Source organism: Apteryx mantelli, chromosome 5 (genome assembly GCF_036417845.1).
Source record: "Apteryx mantelli isolate bAptMan1 chromosome 5, bAptMan1.hap1, whole genome shotgun sequence".
Taxonomy (NCBI): Eukaryota; Metazoa; Chordata; class Aves; order Apterygiformes; family Apterygidae; genus Apteryx; species Apteryx mantelli.
The window spans coordinates 61,155,791-61,169,129 of NC_089982.1; the positions used below are offsets into that span (position 1 = coordinate 61,155,791).

Here is a 13,339-nt window from a genome sequence, read left to right on the forward strand (position 1 = left end):
CTCCTCCTCCTCCTCCTCCGGGACTGGATTCCAGAGAAGGTGGTGTAGTTATCCGGGTGAAGGGGGTTGCGGATTTTCTTTGGAGGGAGTGGAGGGGAAGCAATGGTTTCCTTCAGTGTCTTTCTATATCTGGTAGGTGAAAGGGATGTTGAAAGGTCCTCAGTAAATTGTGTAAAAACAGATTTTGCAGCTTGTGTGAATGATGTTTGTTTCATCTAGATCTGGTTGCTTGCTTCTGGGTTTTCTCCCTACCTTTGCAAACTCCTTGACATGGGCCAAATAAAAGGACAAGTGAACTGAACAGGGTCCCATACTTCATTTCAGTAATAAATCATTCCCCTTTCTGCTGTGTAAAACAGCAGTCTCAGTAAAATATTGTTTAAAGTGTTGATGCAGAAGCTCTCTAATTTTTGTCAGGCATACTACTGCGGGTTTTCCTGCACCTTACCTTCTCTGTCGTTTGTGATCCTAGAATATTTGTGTTGTGGAAAAGCCAGATCAGAGCGTGGTTTTCCTGGTGTTCTGTTTATCCACTTCTCCTGTGTCTCCTCTCCCCTTCCTTGTCTTTCTCCTTTCCTGCTCATTTAGTCTGCTCCAGTGGACGTTGGTGTCTCTGGTGAGCGGCAGCTCTGGCCTGCTGGAGGCCTCGCTCCAGGAGAGGGCTTCCCACCCCGCTCTGCTGCGCTGGTGGCTCCTCTCCCTGTTTTTCTTCCGACTTTCACACATTGCTGGTCAGGTCTTTGCTGTAAAGCCTGGAGGTTGCAGACTGTGGAAACTGTGTCTGGGGTGCACCAGCGCGTGCTCCGGGACCCAGCAGTCCCAGGCCTGTGTGCCCCACACGGCATACATAGAAACCAACAGTCATTTTCTGTAAATTATTCTGGATTAATTTGAATCAATTTTTAACCAAGCCCAGAGGATATCATTTTCTGCTTCAAAGATTCTTGTTGCAATTTGTAATACATAAATCTATAAAGCAATTTACATTTTCCTGCCTGTTTCACTTTAATACAGTTGTTTTATATCAATGCAACTTAATTTTAATTGATAAGAGTAAAAATTTCCTTATTTCAAGCTTCAAGACTGGGGTGTTTTTTTAGCAAGAAAAAATATGGGTTAATGCAGTTTTACACTCAAAAGAGTAACAGTTTATAGTGAGAAGGTAATGGCGGATGTGCTGCTTTTTAGGTTGTACTTAATTGGGATGTCTCCTAGGACTTTGCCTAATAGTGGCAAATGGCCATGACTGCTACTCAAACAGGACAGCATTAGCATAAATTGCATTTAATATGATTACATTCATCCAGGGCTGAGCAGTTAAGTGGTGCTTAGCCAGGTGTTAAATAGGTATGTCTATCTAAGTTTTAGTCAATTATTATAGACATTTGCCAATTAAAAGAGGGTAAAAGAGCAAATAAAAATGAAATTCCTTTCTACTTAGCACCTTATTTTGTCTTTGCACTTCTTTAAATCATTTTTTAAACTGTCTCTCTGTAGTCTTCTATCAAAATTAAGATGTTTCTGCTGTATTTCTAACTGTTCAGCAGAGCCAGTCATACCCTCTTGTGCAGAAAAATTAATTTCTAACTGATTTTTCTGGTATTCTGGCTTTTTTTCCAGGATACTAATTAACATCCAGTTCCTATATCCTGAAAGATACAGGTGGATGGAGTACATGCAAAAATGATTAAAAAATATATGATATACTCTGCAGTAGCACTTCTTCATAGTCCTGTATCAACAGAAGTAGTGGGCTTGTACTGTGAATTCTTTAAGAGCATACAGCTTTTTTCTGCAATGAAATACATTATTCTCCCACCAAACACCTTGCTGCTCTCCCCACTGACATCAAAGGGGATTTTACCAGGAGCTGTGGTTCAAACCCCACCAGTGCTTTTGCTAATATGTAATTTCACATGCACATGCATCCTTTTGAGAGCAGCAAGACCCCAGCCTGATCCAGTGTGAGCCAGGTGTGATCCATTAAACCTGTACTAGCTCTGTGTCTGGCCACAGGTTTTGTAAAGGCTTTTGATTTCCTGCTTTCCCTTGTTTTCCCAGCAAGGTGGAAAGACAGGAATAGTAAGAAAAGGCGTTTGCCTTTTTCCAGAAATTTCTTTTGCAAACATGTTATTCTGCACTTCTTCATTATCCAAGGAGCTAGCTGCACATAAATCTCACTTAAATGTTAATCATCTTCAAGTGAGCTGCAGTAAATGAAGGTTTACAGATGAAGTGACCCAGAAGGGATCCCAAGTGAAAGCAGTTTCGGAGAGAAGTCTTGGGGCCTGTTTGGTATTGAAGTCTTTGGGGAAATAAGTGTTGCCTTCTGGTCATGTGTATGGATATATAAAACTTTTCCCAAGTTTTATTTTGTTATTGATAATGCTGTAAGCATATACACTGGGATCCCCAAAGCTGTATCCTTCTTCTCCAAAAGCGACTGGGGAGGTGTGCTTAGTTTCCCCAAAGCCTAGAAATGCCTGAAGCAAGCCCGCAAGGCTCCCGCGGTGGCCTGAACTGCTGGCTGCCGCCAGCCTGCACAGCCTTCTCCAGGTCTGCGCTACTGCGCTGCCTGGTAGGGCTGCGCGCGAGAGTGTGCATCTAGTTGACTTGATGAATTAATGAAATCTCTAATACTGTTTGTGCGCTGTCAGAAGGGAAGAGGAGGTTTGGTTGCTAATTTTGATTGATGATTTGGAAACAGATGATGCTGGCAGGGTTGTGCATGATGCAGTACCATAGGTTTTAAAGAGCTCAGATTTGCTCCTCTGTCTCAACAGGTTTACAAATGCAGGCCCTGATCATCTACAGGTTTGTGCATATTCTCAATTTGCATATGTAATTAGCCCCATGAACTTTGTGCAAGCTGTTTAGGTGCTTAAAGTTAGACACTGGTGTCTGAGTCTGAAACACCATTGTGAAGGTTTTATTAGTGCTCAGTAGTCAGAATTGATGTACTAGCTTGTGTTTCATTTGCTTCTGTAACGGTGCTATAATTTCATACTGCCTGGTTTATGAATGCATACTGTTACATACAGAAATGTTTACAACAGCTGCAGGACCAAACATTGGAGTCAGGAAATGCTACAGGGAAGTTTATATGCATCATGTAAATATTCAGGCCTGGTTTCCTGAACTGAGGTGTGGGCCAGGTGCCTCCTCAAGGCTCGCTTATGGCAGCAAGCCAAAACTTCCAAGACATAGGAAGCGGCATTTTTAGCACTTCTTCAAGTTGACTAAATCTAAATGGAATTTCATAGGACAAAGAAAAGACACTTCTACAGCCTAACCGACTTTCCAGGCCAAACATCAAAGGCCTGCAAACAATAGAGGCATTAACATTTCTTCAAAAAAATGTCCTTTGGCAGTCCGTGATGGAGAATGTTAGGTAGCCCATATGTAGTAGTCACTATCAGCTCTGTCACACAGTCAAAAGCATTGCATTTTGACTAAAAGTAACATTCTTACGGGCAGTATCGGCCCTTCGGCAAATGCAGAGCAGGTCCATCTCATGAGGACTGTTGTCATCCTCCTCTCGTAGGGACAACAGCGTTGCAGGCACTTATATGGCAGGACTACAGTGGCAGGTAATTCTCCTTGCCACCTGGATTATCACACAGGGCATATTACATCCATAATGCTCATAGGATTTCTTCTCCCAGCTCTCACCACAGGTCTGAATTCAGGGAGATTACTCAGCCTGGGCTCTGCAGAGTGACTTCTTGTTCATTTGGCTGGAATTAGACTTCCAGGCACAGAGAAACGTGTCCCTTACTGAAAAGCACACATGCTCATTAAATGTTGGCAGGCAGGCTTCCACGGTGCGCGCCTTTGATCAGAAGAGTAAATTTACTCTTATGAGAAACTGGTCTCAGCAGGCTGCCCTCCGTCCATCTCTCTCTCTTTAAAATGCTGTTGAAAATCCTCTCATCTAGGGTGTTTCCCACTGACTGGGGCATAATTATGAGTTGTCTTCCTTTATGACCAAAATCTTGTCCTTGATCTTTACAGAATTCAGTATTTAGTTTAATGCAGTTTTAATTGTTTAGCTCATTTATCTCTGCAGTCCTTTGAGTGTTTCAGTAGGAAGCAACACACTTACTAAATGCATTCAGTATTATTTTGCAGATTCCCTTAGGGCTTGAAACCCTTGCACGTTAAATCATGGGACTATTCTGTAATATGCATCAGAGGACTTGACAGGGCAGCGGAGGTGCCCTGTCGGACGCGGTTCTGCCACGGCAAAGCACAGTAGCTTACTGTAACAGTCATGGTGTGCCAGGGCATTGCCAGAGCTACTGACCAAGGAGGGGACCAGAATTTCTTGTGCTGTTACAAACTTGGATTTTGCTGGCAAGATACTGTGCTTTCCAGGCCAGAGATGACTTGCGTTGGTGGCTTTGTCCCAACTTGTTTTTTATTGATGATAAAAGAAGGTTCTAAGTGATAGGTCTAGCGATTACAGAAAGCACTATAAGCTCTCATCTGTGTTTGTGCAGTTCCTTGAAGGTGATGGCCTTATCTAGTCCTGATACTTTACAGTGCTCCTGGGGCTATGCAGATTTCTGTCGAATAGGCTTCTGCGCAGCATAAGCAACTCAGCAATAACAATGCAAGATGCTCTTTCTGGGATCATCTTGTAAAGGGAACTCATAAATCACTTGTTTACAAGTCCTCAAAGGGATAGTATCGATTTGAGATAAATGCTCGTAAATGGTAATAAATAGCCATTTAAGGGTAAAGTAGATGGCTTTCAGTGTTATTTTAAGTTCATGTGAACACAGGTTTCAGCTGTTATATCTGCACTCTAAAAGAATAGACTTTGATCCAATAATTAGGTATGTGCAGCAGTCTCTCTGCTACCCTGCAGCAATGGTCACTCTCAGCAATTTTTTCTTACACGTAAAAGGGAAGAAAAATCTTAATCAAAAGCACTTTCTGAGTTATGGTATTAAGTCCATATCTGTTAAGTGAACATTGCATATTGCAGTTATAATGAATATAATGCTTGGAAGGGATGATATTTGGACTGAAAAATGTGAAGTTTGAAACTTAAGGCATTTAAAAGATGGTAGTTAAAACCAAAAGCACAGAAAAAAAAAAAATCACAGACCCTTAGGAAGTCTGGAAATCCACTTACTGCTCTCAAACCAACCAGTCCTCTTCAGAGCTCAGAATACTGTATGGATGATTTTTGTGAGCCTGACCGTTTCCAAATACCTTGTCTACAACTCTTTCAGGAGCGTCACTACTGTTAACCAACTGACCTCAAAAGGCAGAAATCTCAAGGGTTTTTTATGTGGCACTTGCTTTCCCTTTTTTCCCATAGTTGCTGATTTTTCATAGGCCATAGCTGAACCATACCCTCCCCTTCGTACACCTTGTAGTCTTATTAACATAATTCAGCCAAAAGTCTTCATTTTACTTCTGAAACATTAAGCTAGGAGGAAGCCCTTCTAAAATGAAGTTTGGCACATGTGCAGATAAGCAGAGAAGCATCAGCTTTTTCCCAAAGTGAGATTCAGGCAGCAAGTTTCACGTTTTGGTACCTCAGTGGACCTGCAGCTTAGCATGAAGGCGAGCGTGCTGAAGGGCTCTTGGGGATTGTGGCCAAGTGTTTGGGGTCAGGCCGGGGCTGGGAAACCTCAGTGCATTTGCTTTCATAGGCAGCACCTTCCAGGTTTATTGCTTTGTGATTTCCCTGCAAACGGTCCAGGAGCTGCCTAGGCTGCCTCCTGTTTCTCTGTCATGCCCTAATGCGTATTGTCCCGTATTAGGAGGCAGTGAAATGGAGAGGACCCGCCAGGGTCACTGTGTTTCGCCAGTAGGGCGCTGCACAGTTCAGGTCATCGTGTAAAATTGTTTCCAAATCTCAGCTCCTATTAGTTCCCCCCCCCCCCCAAGTTTTTTTCCTCAGGCTTCAGGTTGCAAAGAGGTCAAACAGAGGAGCAGCCTGTGCCTGTCAGTAAGCGGCCTGGGCTGCGGACAGCTGCCCCTTTCATTCCAGGGGCTCATTAATGACAAAATCTAGTGCTAGCACATTAAATACAGTGTTGCCACCTCCTTCCTAAGGAATTATTTCGGCAGACTATCCAGATAAGGTACTTAACTGCAGGCTAGTGTCTGTGTTTCCTGGGAGGCTGGAGATCCAGCTATCCATCTGCCACAGTCTCTAGGATTCCCTCGGTAATTTCCGTACAAATGCCTCAACTGACAGCATCTACAGTGAACGAAGAAATCGGCAATCCATACTATATTAAACCCTGCTAGGGATATTTATGGGCTTCAGTATAAACTGAAGTATTTCTGTATATGAAACCTGTGGTTTAGGAGGGGAGGGACAATATGTTTTTTCATCCACATGGACTATCACGTCTATATCTTCACCATTTAGGAACTTGATGATGGTTAGTTACATGTGAAGGGGAAAGGCACTGAACAGAGACTTCAGGCATAGTAGGTTGTGGGGGCTCCCACAGCCCACCTCTCTGCTCCAGTCCTAGTTAGTTACTCAGCACAGCTCTGCGGGGGATGCACAGCCCCATGGAAATTTGCAGATAGCAGCAGGGTCACAAGGTAGGGTTGGGCTGTGGCTGCCCAGCGGATGTGAAAAGCTAGGGATGCAACACCAAGGAGCACAGAGACTCGCATAGGAACAAGGTAAATGAGTCAGGGAGAAGCCTGGCTTTCCTGGTTTGTCCCTGCCATCTGTGCATGCCTTTCCATGCTGCAGAACCAGCTTCAGGTCCCCACCTATAAACCGATTAATGGGTATCTTTGTCCCAAGAAGGTCATGAAGGCAAATTAGCACTACAGGGCCATAATGGTAGGCTCTCAGAGCAGGGGCAGTTCTAAAAGCTATCCAAAAATCGTGTCCAAAATAAATTGGGGTGTTCCAAACCCTTAACCCATGTTCATACTTTGACTTTTTCAGAAGAGCTCCAACTTATAAAAAGCCTGGGAACAGGTAAACTTAATCCTACACTTCCATCACTCATGTTAAAAAAGCTATACTATACTGTGGTGACTGGCCAATAAGATGCAAAAATCTCTTTTGTAGGGCATCTTTATTTAACTTTTGAAAAAATAAGGTCAGAAATTTAGGCCAATTAGTGTGAGCATTAGCTCAGCAGGTTCACAACTTGCTTATACAACCAGATCTTTAATTACTATCTGCATATTTTAAACACTTTATACAGTGCTTTGAAAGACAGTTTTTCTCTAGCTAAACTGTTGTATGCTGCTTGCCAGGTTTTCTAGCGTTTAAGAACTGCATGTATTCTTTTCTAGCTTAATCTGTGATTCTGTCCCCACTTCTTTGTCTTCAATGAAATATTTGAGTAAATTTTCCCATGTATTTACAATTGCAGTTGGAATTACAGGTTATAAATTCAATAAGTTGCCAGTGTTAGGAAATTGTAATGAGCTCTTTAATTACATAGATTAAGCATCAAAGATTAGTTATGTGCTTCATAGGTATGCAGTTTATTAAATTTGTAGATCTGCTTTGGCTAAGGCGTATGTTTTATTTTCTGACATCCAAGACATACGCTTGTTAAATTAAAGGAGGGCTTGCTGATTTGTAAATACTGCTGTTTCTAATGTGTTAATTCATTTTTTTGCACAGAGACTTCGCTTATGTGGCAAGAGACAAAGATACAAGAATTCTGAAATGTCATGTGTTTCGATGTGACACACCAGCAAAAGCCATCGCCACAAGTTTACATGAAATCTGCTCAAAGGCAAGTGGATTCGAACAAGTCAGTTGTTCATTAATCTTTTGAGAGGTCCCTGAGCATAAAACATATAATCAGCAATCTTATGCAGTGTTATTTTAGTTTATATCCCTGGCAACAATAAGTAGTTCAGAGAATTTGTAAAGGAAGGGACACAAAGGGCATCAAAACTAATGGGAGGATAAGTATTTAAATTTGAAGATGGTAATATATGGCAATATATGGTATTGATTTGACAAGTGGATATACAGACTTGAATGCTTTCCTAGTAATAAAGAAGTTGTGGGTTCAAATTGGGAAAAGAACACTTAGTTTTGATGAATGGTAATGTTAAACTCCGTAAATAAATCAGATCATGTTTGAATGGTATTCTTCAACATGAAAATAGTTACATGAATCAGTTATGAATAGTTACATGAATAGGTTACATAAAAACAGTTGAAAACATTATGCTGCCCACTTAAAAATTTCAGAGAGAAGGGTATTTTATGTTTAGCTACTCCAGTTACAAATAACAGAAGGATTTTTGTTCCTGCCTGTGGTAGTGTTGTCTGTAATATTGGAGAGAAATGTTCTTTTTATTTCCTTTCTTCTATTTATTTCTTTTCATTTTACCTTACATATTTGCCAGCCATTCCCTGGTTATTAGTTTTGCAATTTTATTGCATGATCAGTTCATGAGTATCCTCTGTTTAGTTATTTCCTGCAGTGGAAAGGCAGCACATACGTCCCAGTAAGAAAATCTGATTGAAGTGCTTTATAGAGAGACACTTAAGCAAAACTACTTGAAATTACTTTTAAATTTCTTTATTGAGTTGTGGTGGATTTGAGGCTATGTTCCCCCCTTTAAAAATATTGCTGCTCATTTTGGTTTGCCTTAAAACATATGGCAGTTTGCACCCCAGGCAAAGTGGGCAATGGAGACAGCATAACCTTAACAGTTGTCCCTCTGTCCCTGCTCAGGAGTCGGAGCTCTACTTAGCAATTCTGTTTTTTAAACTTTCACGTCTTAAAATTGAGCTGCTGTTTTACTATATACCTGTGCTTATTTGTTTTTTTCATTTTGTCTTCATCTTGGTGAATGAAAGTCAGTGATGTCAAACTCCCCTCAGTAGCCAGTTGTGTAGTATATGAAGTTTTTGGTTTTGCAGTGCTGCAGATCTGGCTACTGAATTAGGTCCTGTGTGATGTTTCATGCCAACAATTTGCGAATTTGCATAGTGTGTATTACTATAAACCTCTGGCCAGCAGAGTTTGCCCCAGGCAGTGGCAGAAGGTAGTCCAGGAACTGTGCAGAGCTTGGCAGGTGTGCCAGGGCTTGGGGACCTGGGGAAATGCAGGTGGCAGGGTCCAGGGAGCTGCTCGGGTCAGGCAGGCAGCTGGAGATGTTGTGCTTGGCCAAGCTGTGGCTGGCTGCAGGGTTGGCTAGAGAAGCCTGGAGCTGCTATCAAGTCCCTCGTCTTTCTCTTCTAACTCCCAATTCTCACAGCTGTTACCCAGCAAGCACAGCTGGTGAAAGGTGCTGAACAGGCCCCACCACGGCTTCTGTTATCCATTAAGCACAACATCAAGCAACTGCCGCTGTAGCTAAGTGCATCCGACTTGCACTGCCATGCTGGCAACTGTCATATGGGTAATTGTGATGTGAAACCTCTGGCATTAACTTTGGACCAGAGAGTGACAGAGCATTTTAAAAAACAACTAACAGTGACAAAAAATAGAGAGTGTCGTAGGTAGAGAACGTTCCTTTGTCATTCAGCAGTAGATGTAATCCTGATTCAGCAAAGCACTTGGCACGTGCTAACTGCCATGCTCAGCCTCTTGGCTGAGTCAGGGCTTCTTCCTAAGCCAGCGTGTAGCATTTTTCATCCTCAGGTGGGAATGCTGTCTTGTGTCCCTATAACAGAAAATACTTTCAAAACAGAAAACCTAAAAAAAACAGGGGAGAAATGTGCCAGCAGCATCTTTAGACCATGTGTTCTGACGCTGGGCTCTCTGCTGAACCCTCGTCCTCTCTGGAGAGTTCAATTACAATTAACAGTAGTCAGCGTAAGGAAGCAGATGGCAATGTTTCATATGTGAGCTTTGGAAGACCTCTCTTAGTGTGTGTTGGAGAAAGACTTCCTTGGGTCCCTCCCCAATGATAAATTTGTAGGGAACAAGCAACCAAAGTGGTTATTTTGAGGTGTTTTCTTTTCCTCTTTTGATAATGTTATACACTTTGGGGAAGAACAGGTTGCATTTTGTATGAGATTTTTAATTTCAGAAGAAACACAAAAATTGCAGAAAAAATATATGCGGCAGTAGATTGATCAGAGAGGAACACGAATAATGAACACTTTTCTCTGTATGTTAAATATTTATATTTCTCTATATTAATCCTTACTGCAATTTTGCTGTTGAGAAAAATAGCTAAAGGTTTTCTACTCCTTCATCAATCTTTTATCTAGTCTTGGAGACCTCTCAAGTTCCTTATGTAGATAAGGAATGCTGAATAAACTGGAGGAAAATTAAGGTTGTTACTACAAAGAAAAACCTGTTTAGTCATCAGGGTTTTAATAGGAATAAATTTATACTTGTAGTTGCTGCTGTACTATGTTTTGGAAAAAATGCTGTATTATCTCCATCTTCTTCAGATTATGGCTGAACGGAAGAATGCTAAAGCTATGGCTTGCAGCTCATTACAAGACAGGGCAAATGTCACCCTTGATGTTCCCCTGCAAGGTACTGTGTATCACAATTAATATCTGTGGGATGGTCTGATTTTAGATATATTCCCTGATGGGTTTTTTGACCAAAATGGAGAATATTGGGTAGAACAGGCAGGAGTGTAATCCCATCTTTTAATTACTGTATCTGACAGTATCTATTATTGCACTGAATTAAACATTTTTATTGGTTGACTTCACAGTAATGAGGTCCTGCTCAGTTATGTCAGCTTGTGTGTTTCCTCTTTTAGTTCAAAGCACAAATTTTGCAAATGCAGCCTTACTTAGTTGTGCCAGCTTGCATATATTGTCCTGATAACATCAAAATACCTTGTGACTTGAGACTGCACATATTGGCCAAATCTGCCTTAAAAGCAGAACATACTCCAGTTAATTAGTTGGATTCAGAGGAGCTATAGGAGACCTAGGCTCCTTATGGTTTCAACATCAATTTTAGCACCTTCCAAAGCAAGAGGAGCAAGTGTGTCATTAGCCAATTTATGTGTTTTGCACACTCTAGTGCATGGTAAAAGAAAGTTGCCTTTGCATGCCTTTATTAGTCATAGCTCCATAGTTGCTATTTTTAAATTATTCTAGGAGAACAAACATACCTTGTGTTATTTTACAGGACGATGTGTGCTTTAGGTGCACCGGTTTGTGCTGAGTATCTCACCCCTTATCCCTGCATCACCTGTGCAATTTTCTGCTCAGACAACAGTATTGATTTCTTGTAGTCTATGTATAACATATTAATTGGGATGGTATTAAAAAGATTCCAAATTTTACATAATTATGCAATGAGCTTAGATCTCTGTCTCCTATAGACACATTCATGTGTATTTTCTCTGTTTTTTAGTATATTAGCAATATAATGTGACCTCATTTTTAGTTTAGATGAAGAACTAGACGATGTAGCATTCTCTTTAATCCTCTTGGAAATCATTTGGCATTATTCTGGTATGAGACAAGGGAGCATACACTTGTTTTAATCGATAGAGTACCTTCAGAGCACAATTACTCAGTAAATTATTTTATGCTATCGATGAAATCAAAGTATATTTTCCCTGCTGTGAATACTGATAACCAGAAATTGATTTTTTTCCCTTGCAGTAGATTTCCCAACACCAAAGACAGAACTTGTACAGAAGTTCCATGTGCAGTACCTCGGCATGCTGCCCGTGGCTAAGCCCGTCGGTAGGTAACGCTGTTATTCTTAAGTGACTGCCAATGTAACTTGCATGAAGTGTCCAGCTAGCCAAGTGTAAATGGATGTTGTCCAAAGGGTGGCAACTCTTTACTTGTATTTGTGTCACATGGGTCAGGCACAAAGACATTCATTCAGGGGCCTCACTTGAACATGTGTTTTTCAACCAGAATATTTTGGGAGCTGCTAAGAAGGCAGAGTTCCTTGTTAGTACTTTCTCTGAATATGAGCTCTGCTACTAATGAAGAAGGCCCTAGGGAACTGAAGTGGTGCAGCAGCTAAACAAGATAGCCCATTTTTTGTAAGCTACAGGCACCTCCTCTGTTTTTACAGATGAAGAAAACCAACTTCACAACCCGTCCTTCTATCATCAAATTGGCTTTAATAAGCAGTACAAAACAAGGCATTTTCTGTACTACTATGTGAAAATAAAAGTTCTGTTAGCTTCTACTTATATTCATGTATTCATTTTGATTATCACATTTTCCTCTGTTTTAGGAATGGATACTCTGAACAGTGCTATCGAAAGTCTAATGGCTTCCTCTAGCAAAGACGACTGGATGCCAGTTACCATGAATGTTGCTGATGCTACTGTCACAGTCATCAATGAAAGAGTAAGGCAGACTGTCTTGTTTAAAACAAGTTTAACATAATATGAATATTGAATATAAGGAAAACATAAACAGTAGTAGAAAGAGTTAATTTGTACTAGAATTCATGTGCTTATTTTGCATTTTCTTTCTTTCCAGGGCTGTGATTCTCCACACATAACTGTTTTAGAGGCTCTTACTGCTTCTGTCAGTTTTAGCTTTATTTAACATTCCAAGCATGTCCTCAGAAATAATTATAAGTGTTCATTAGGTATTTTACACAAATCCAGTGTTATCCTTTCTAGGAATTTTGAGCCTAAAATGTTGTAGGTTAAACCCTAAGTAGCAATCCTATGTTCTAAATCGTATTTACTTTATTCTGGCTAAAGAAGCCAAGAGTAATCTTTCAAAGAATATGTCTTTTATATATGTTTGTCAAGGAGGTCCTAAAGGAACATCTCCACATACCAGTTACAGGGGACTATTTTTTGCAGTCATGGTAACCATGTATTTCTTTATAGAACTGCAGCATCAGTTTTAAACAAGCAGTATCTAAAATGCACAGTGTGCTTAGTGCTAACGCTCAAGGCCTTGGTCTTCTGGTAATCCCCTAGAAGGAAAGATCCAGTCAGGCCTTAGCACACTGAGTATATGCAGATAAATAAAAGGAATTCCACACTACTGCATCAGTGTTCCTTCCATTTAATCAACTTAAAATTGAAAATAAAGTTCTACAGAACATCTAATAGTAATGAAGAATCATTTGATTCCATAACCAGAATGAAGAGGAAATCATGGTGGAATGTCGTGTCCGGTTCCTGTCCTTTATGGGAGTAGGCAAAGATATCCACACATTTGCCTTCATTATGGATACAGGAAACCAGCATTTTGAGTGCCACATTTTTTGGTGTGAACCAAATGCAGGCAACGTATCAGAAGCTGTTCAGGCTGCTTGTATGGTAAGTGATCTTCTTCAAAGACACCTGTAATACTTAGTTCTGTCACTACCTCAGTAAATAAAAATCTTTTCCAAATTTGCAATTACATTAATTTCCTGAGACAGATAAAGTAAGAAAAGATAAAACTAGTAAATGGGAT

At 40.7% G+C, this 13,339-nt stretch overlaps 1 protein-coding gene across 3 annotated transcripts in view; it reads left to right on the plus strand.

Moving 5' to 3' along the window:
- Positions 1-13,339, plus strand: part of APBB2 (amyloid beta precursor protein binding family B member 2) — a 204,249-nt gene that overhangs the window by 186,251 nt on the left and 4,659 nt on the right. For all 3 annotated transcript variants that reach the window (XM_067298115.1, XM_067298117.1, XM_067298116.1), the window contains 5 exons: positions 7,631-7,745; positions 10,376-10,463; positions 11,558-11,641; positions 12,150-12,265; positions 13,021-13,200. In XM_067298115.1, the coding sequence (XP_067154216.1) occupies positions 7,631-7,745; positions 10,376-10,463; positions 11,558-11,641; positions 12,150-12,265; positions 13,021-13,200 (583 nt within the window). The remainder of the gene's footprint in view (positions 1-7,630; positions 7,746-10,375; positions 10,464-11,557; positions 11,642-12,149; positions 12,266-13,020; positions 13,201-13,339) is intronic.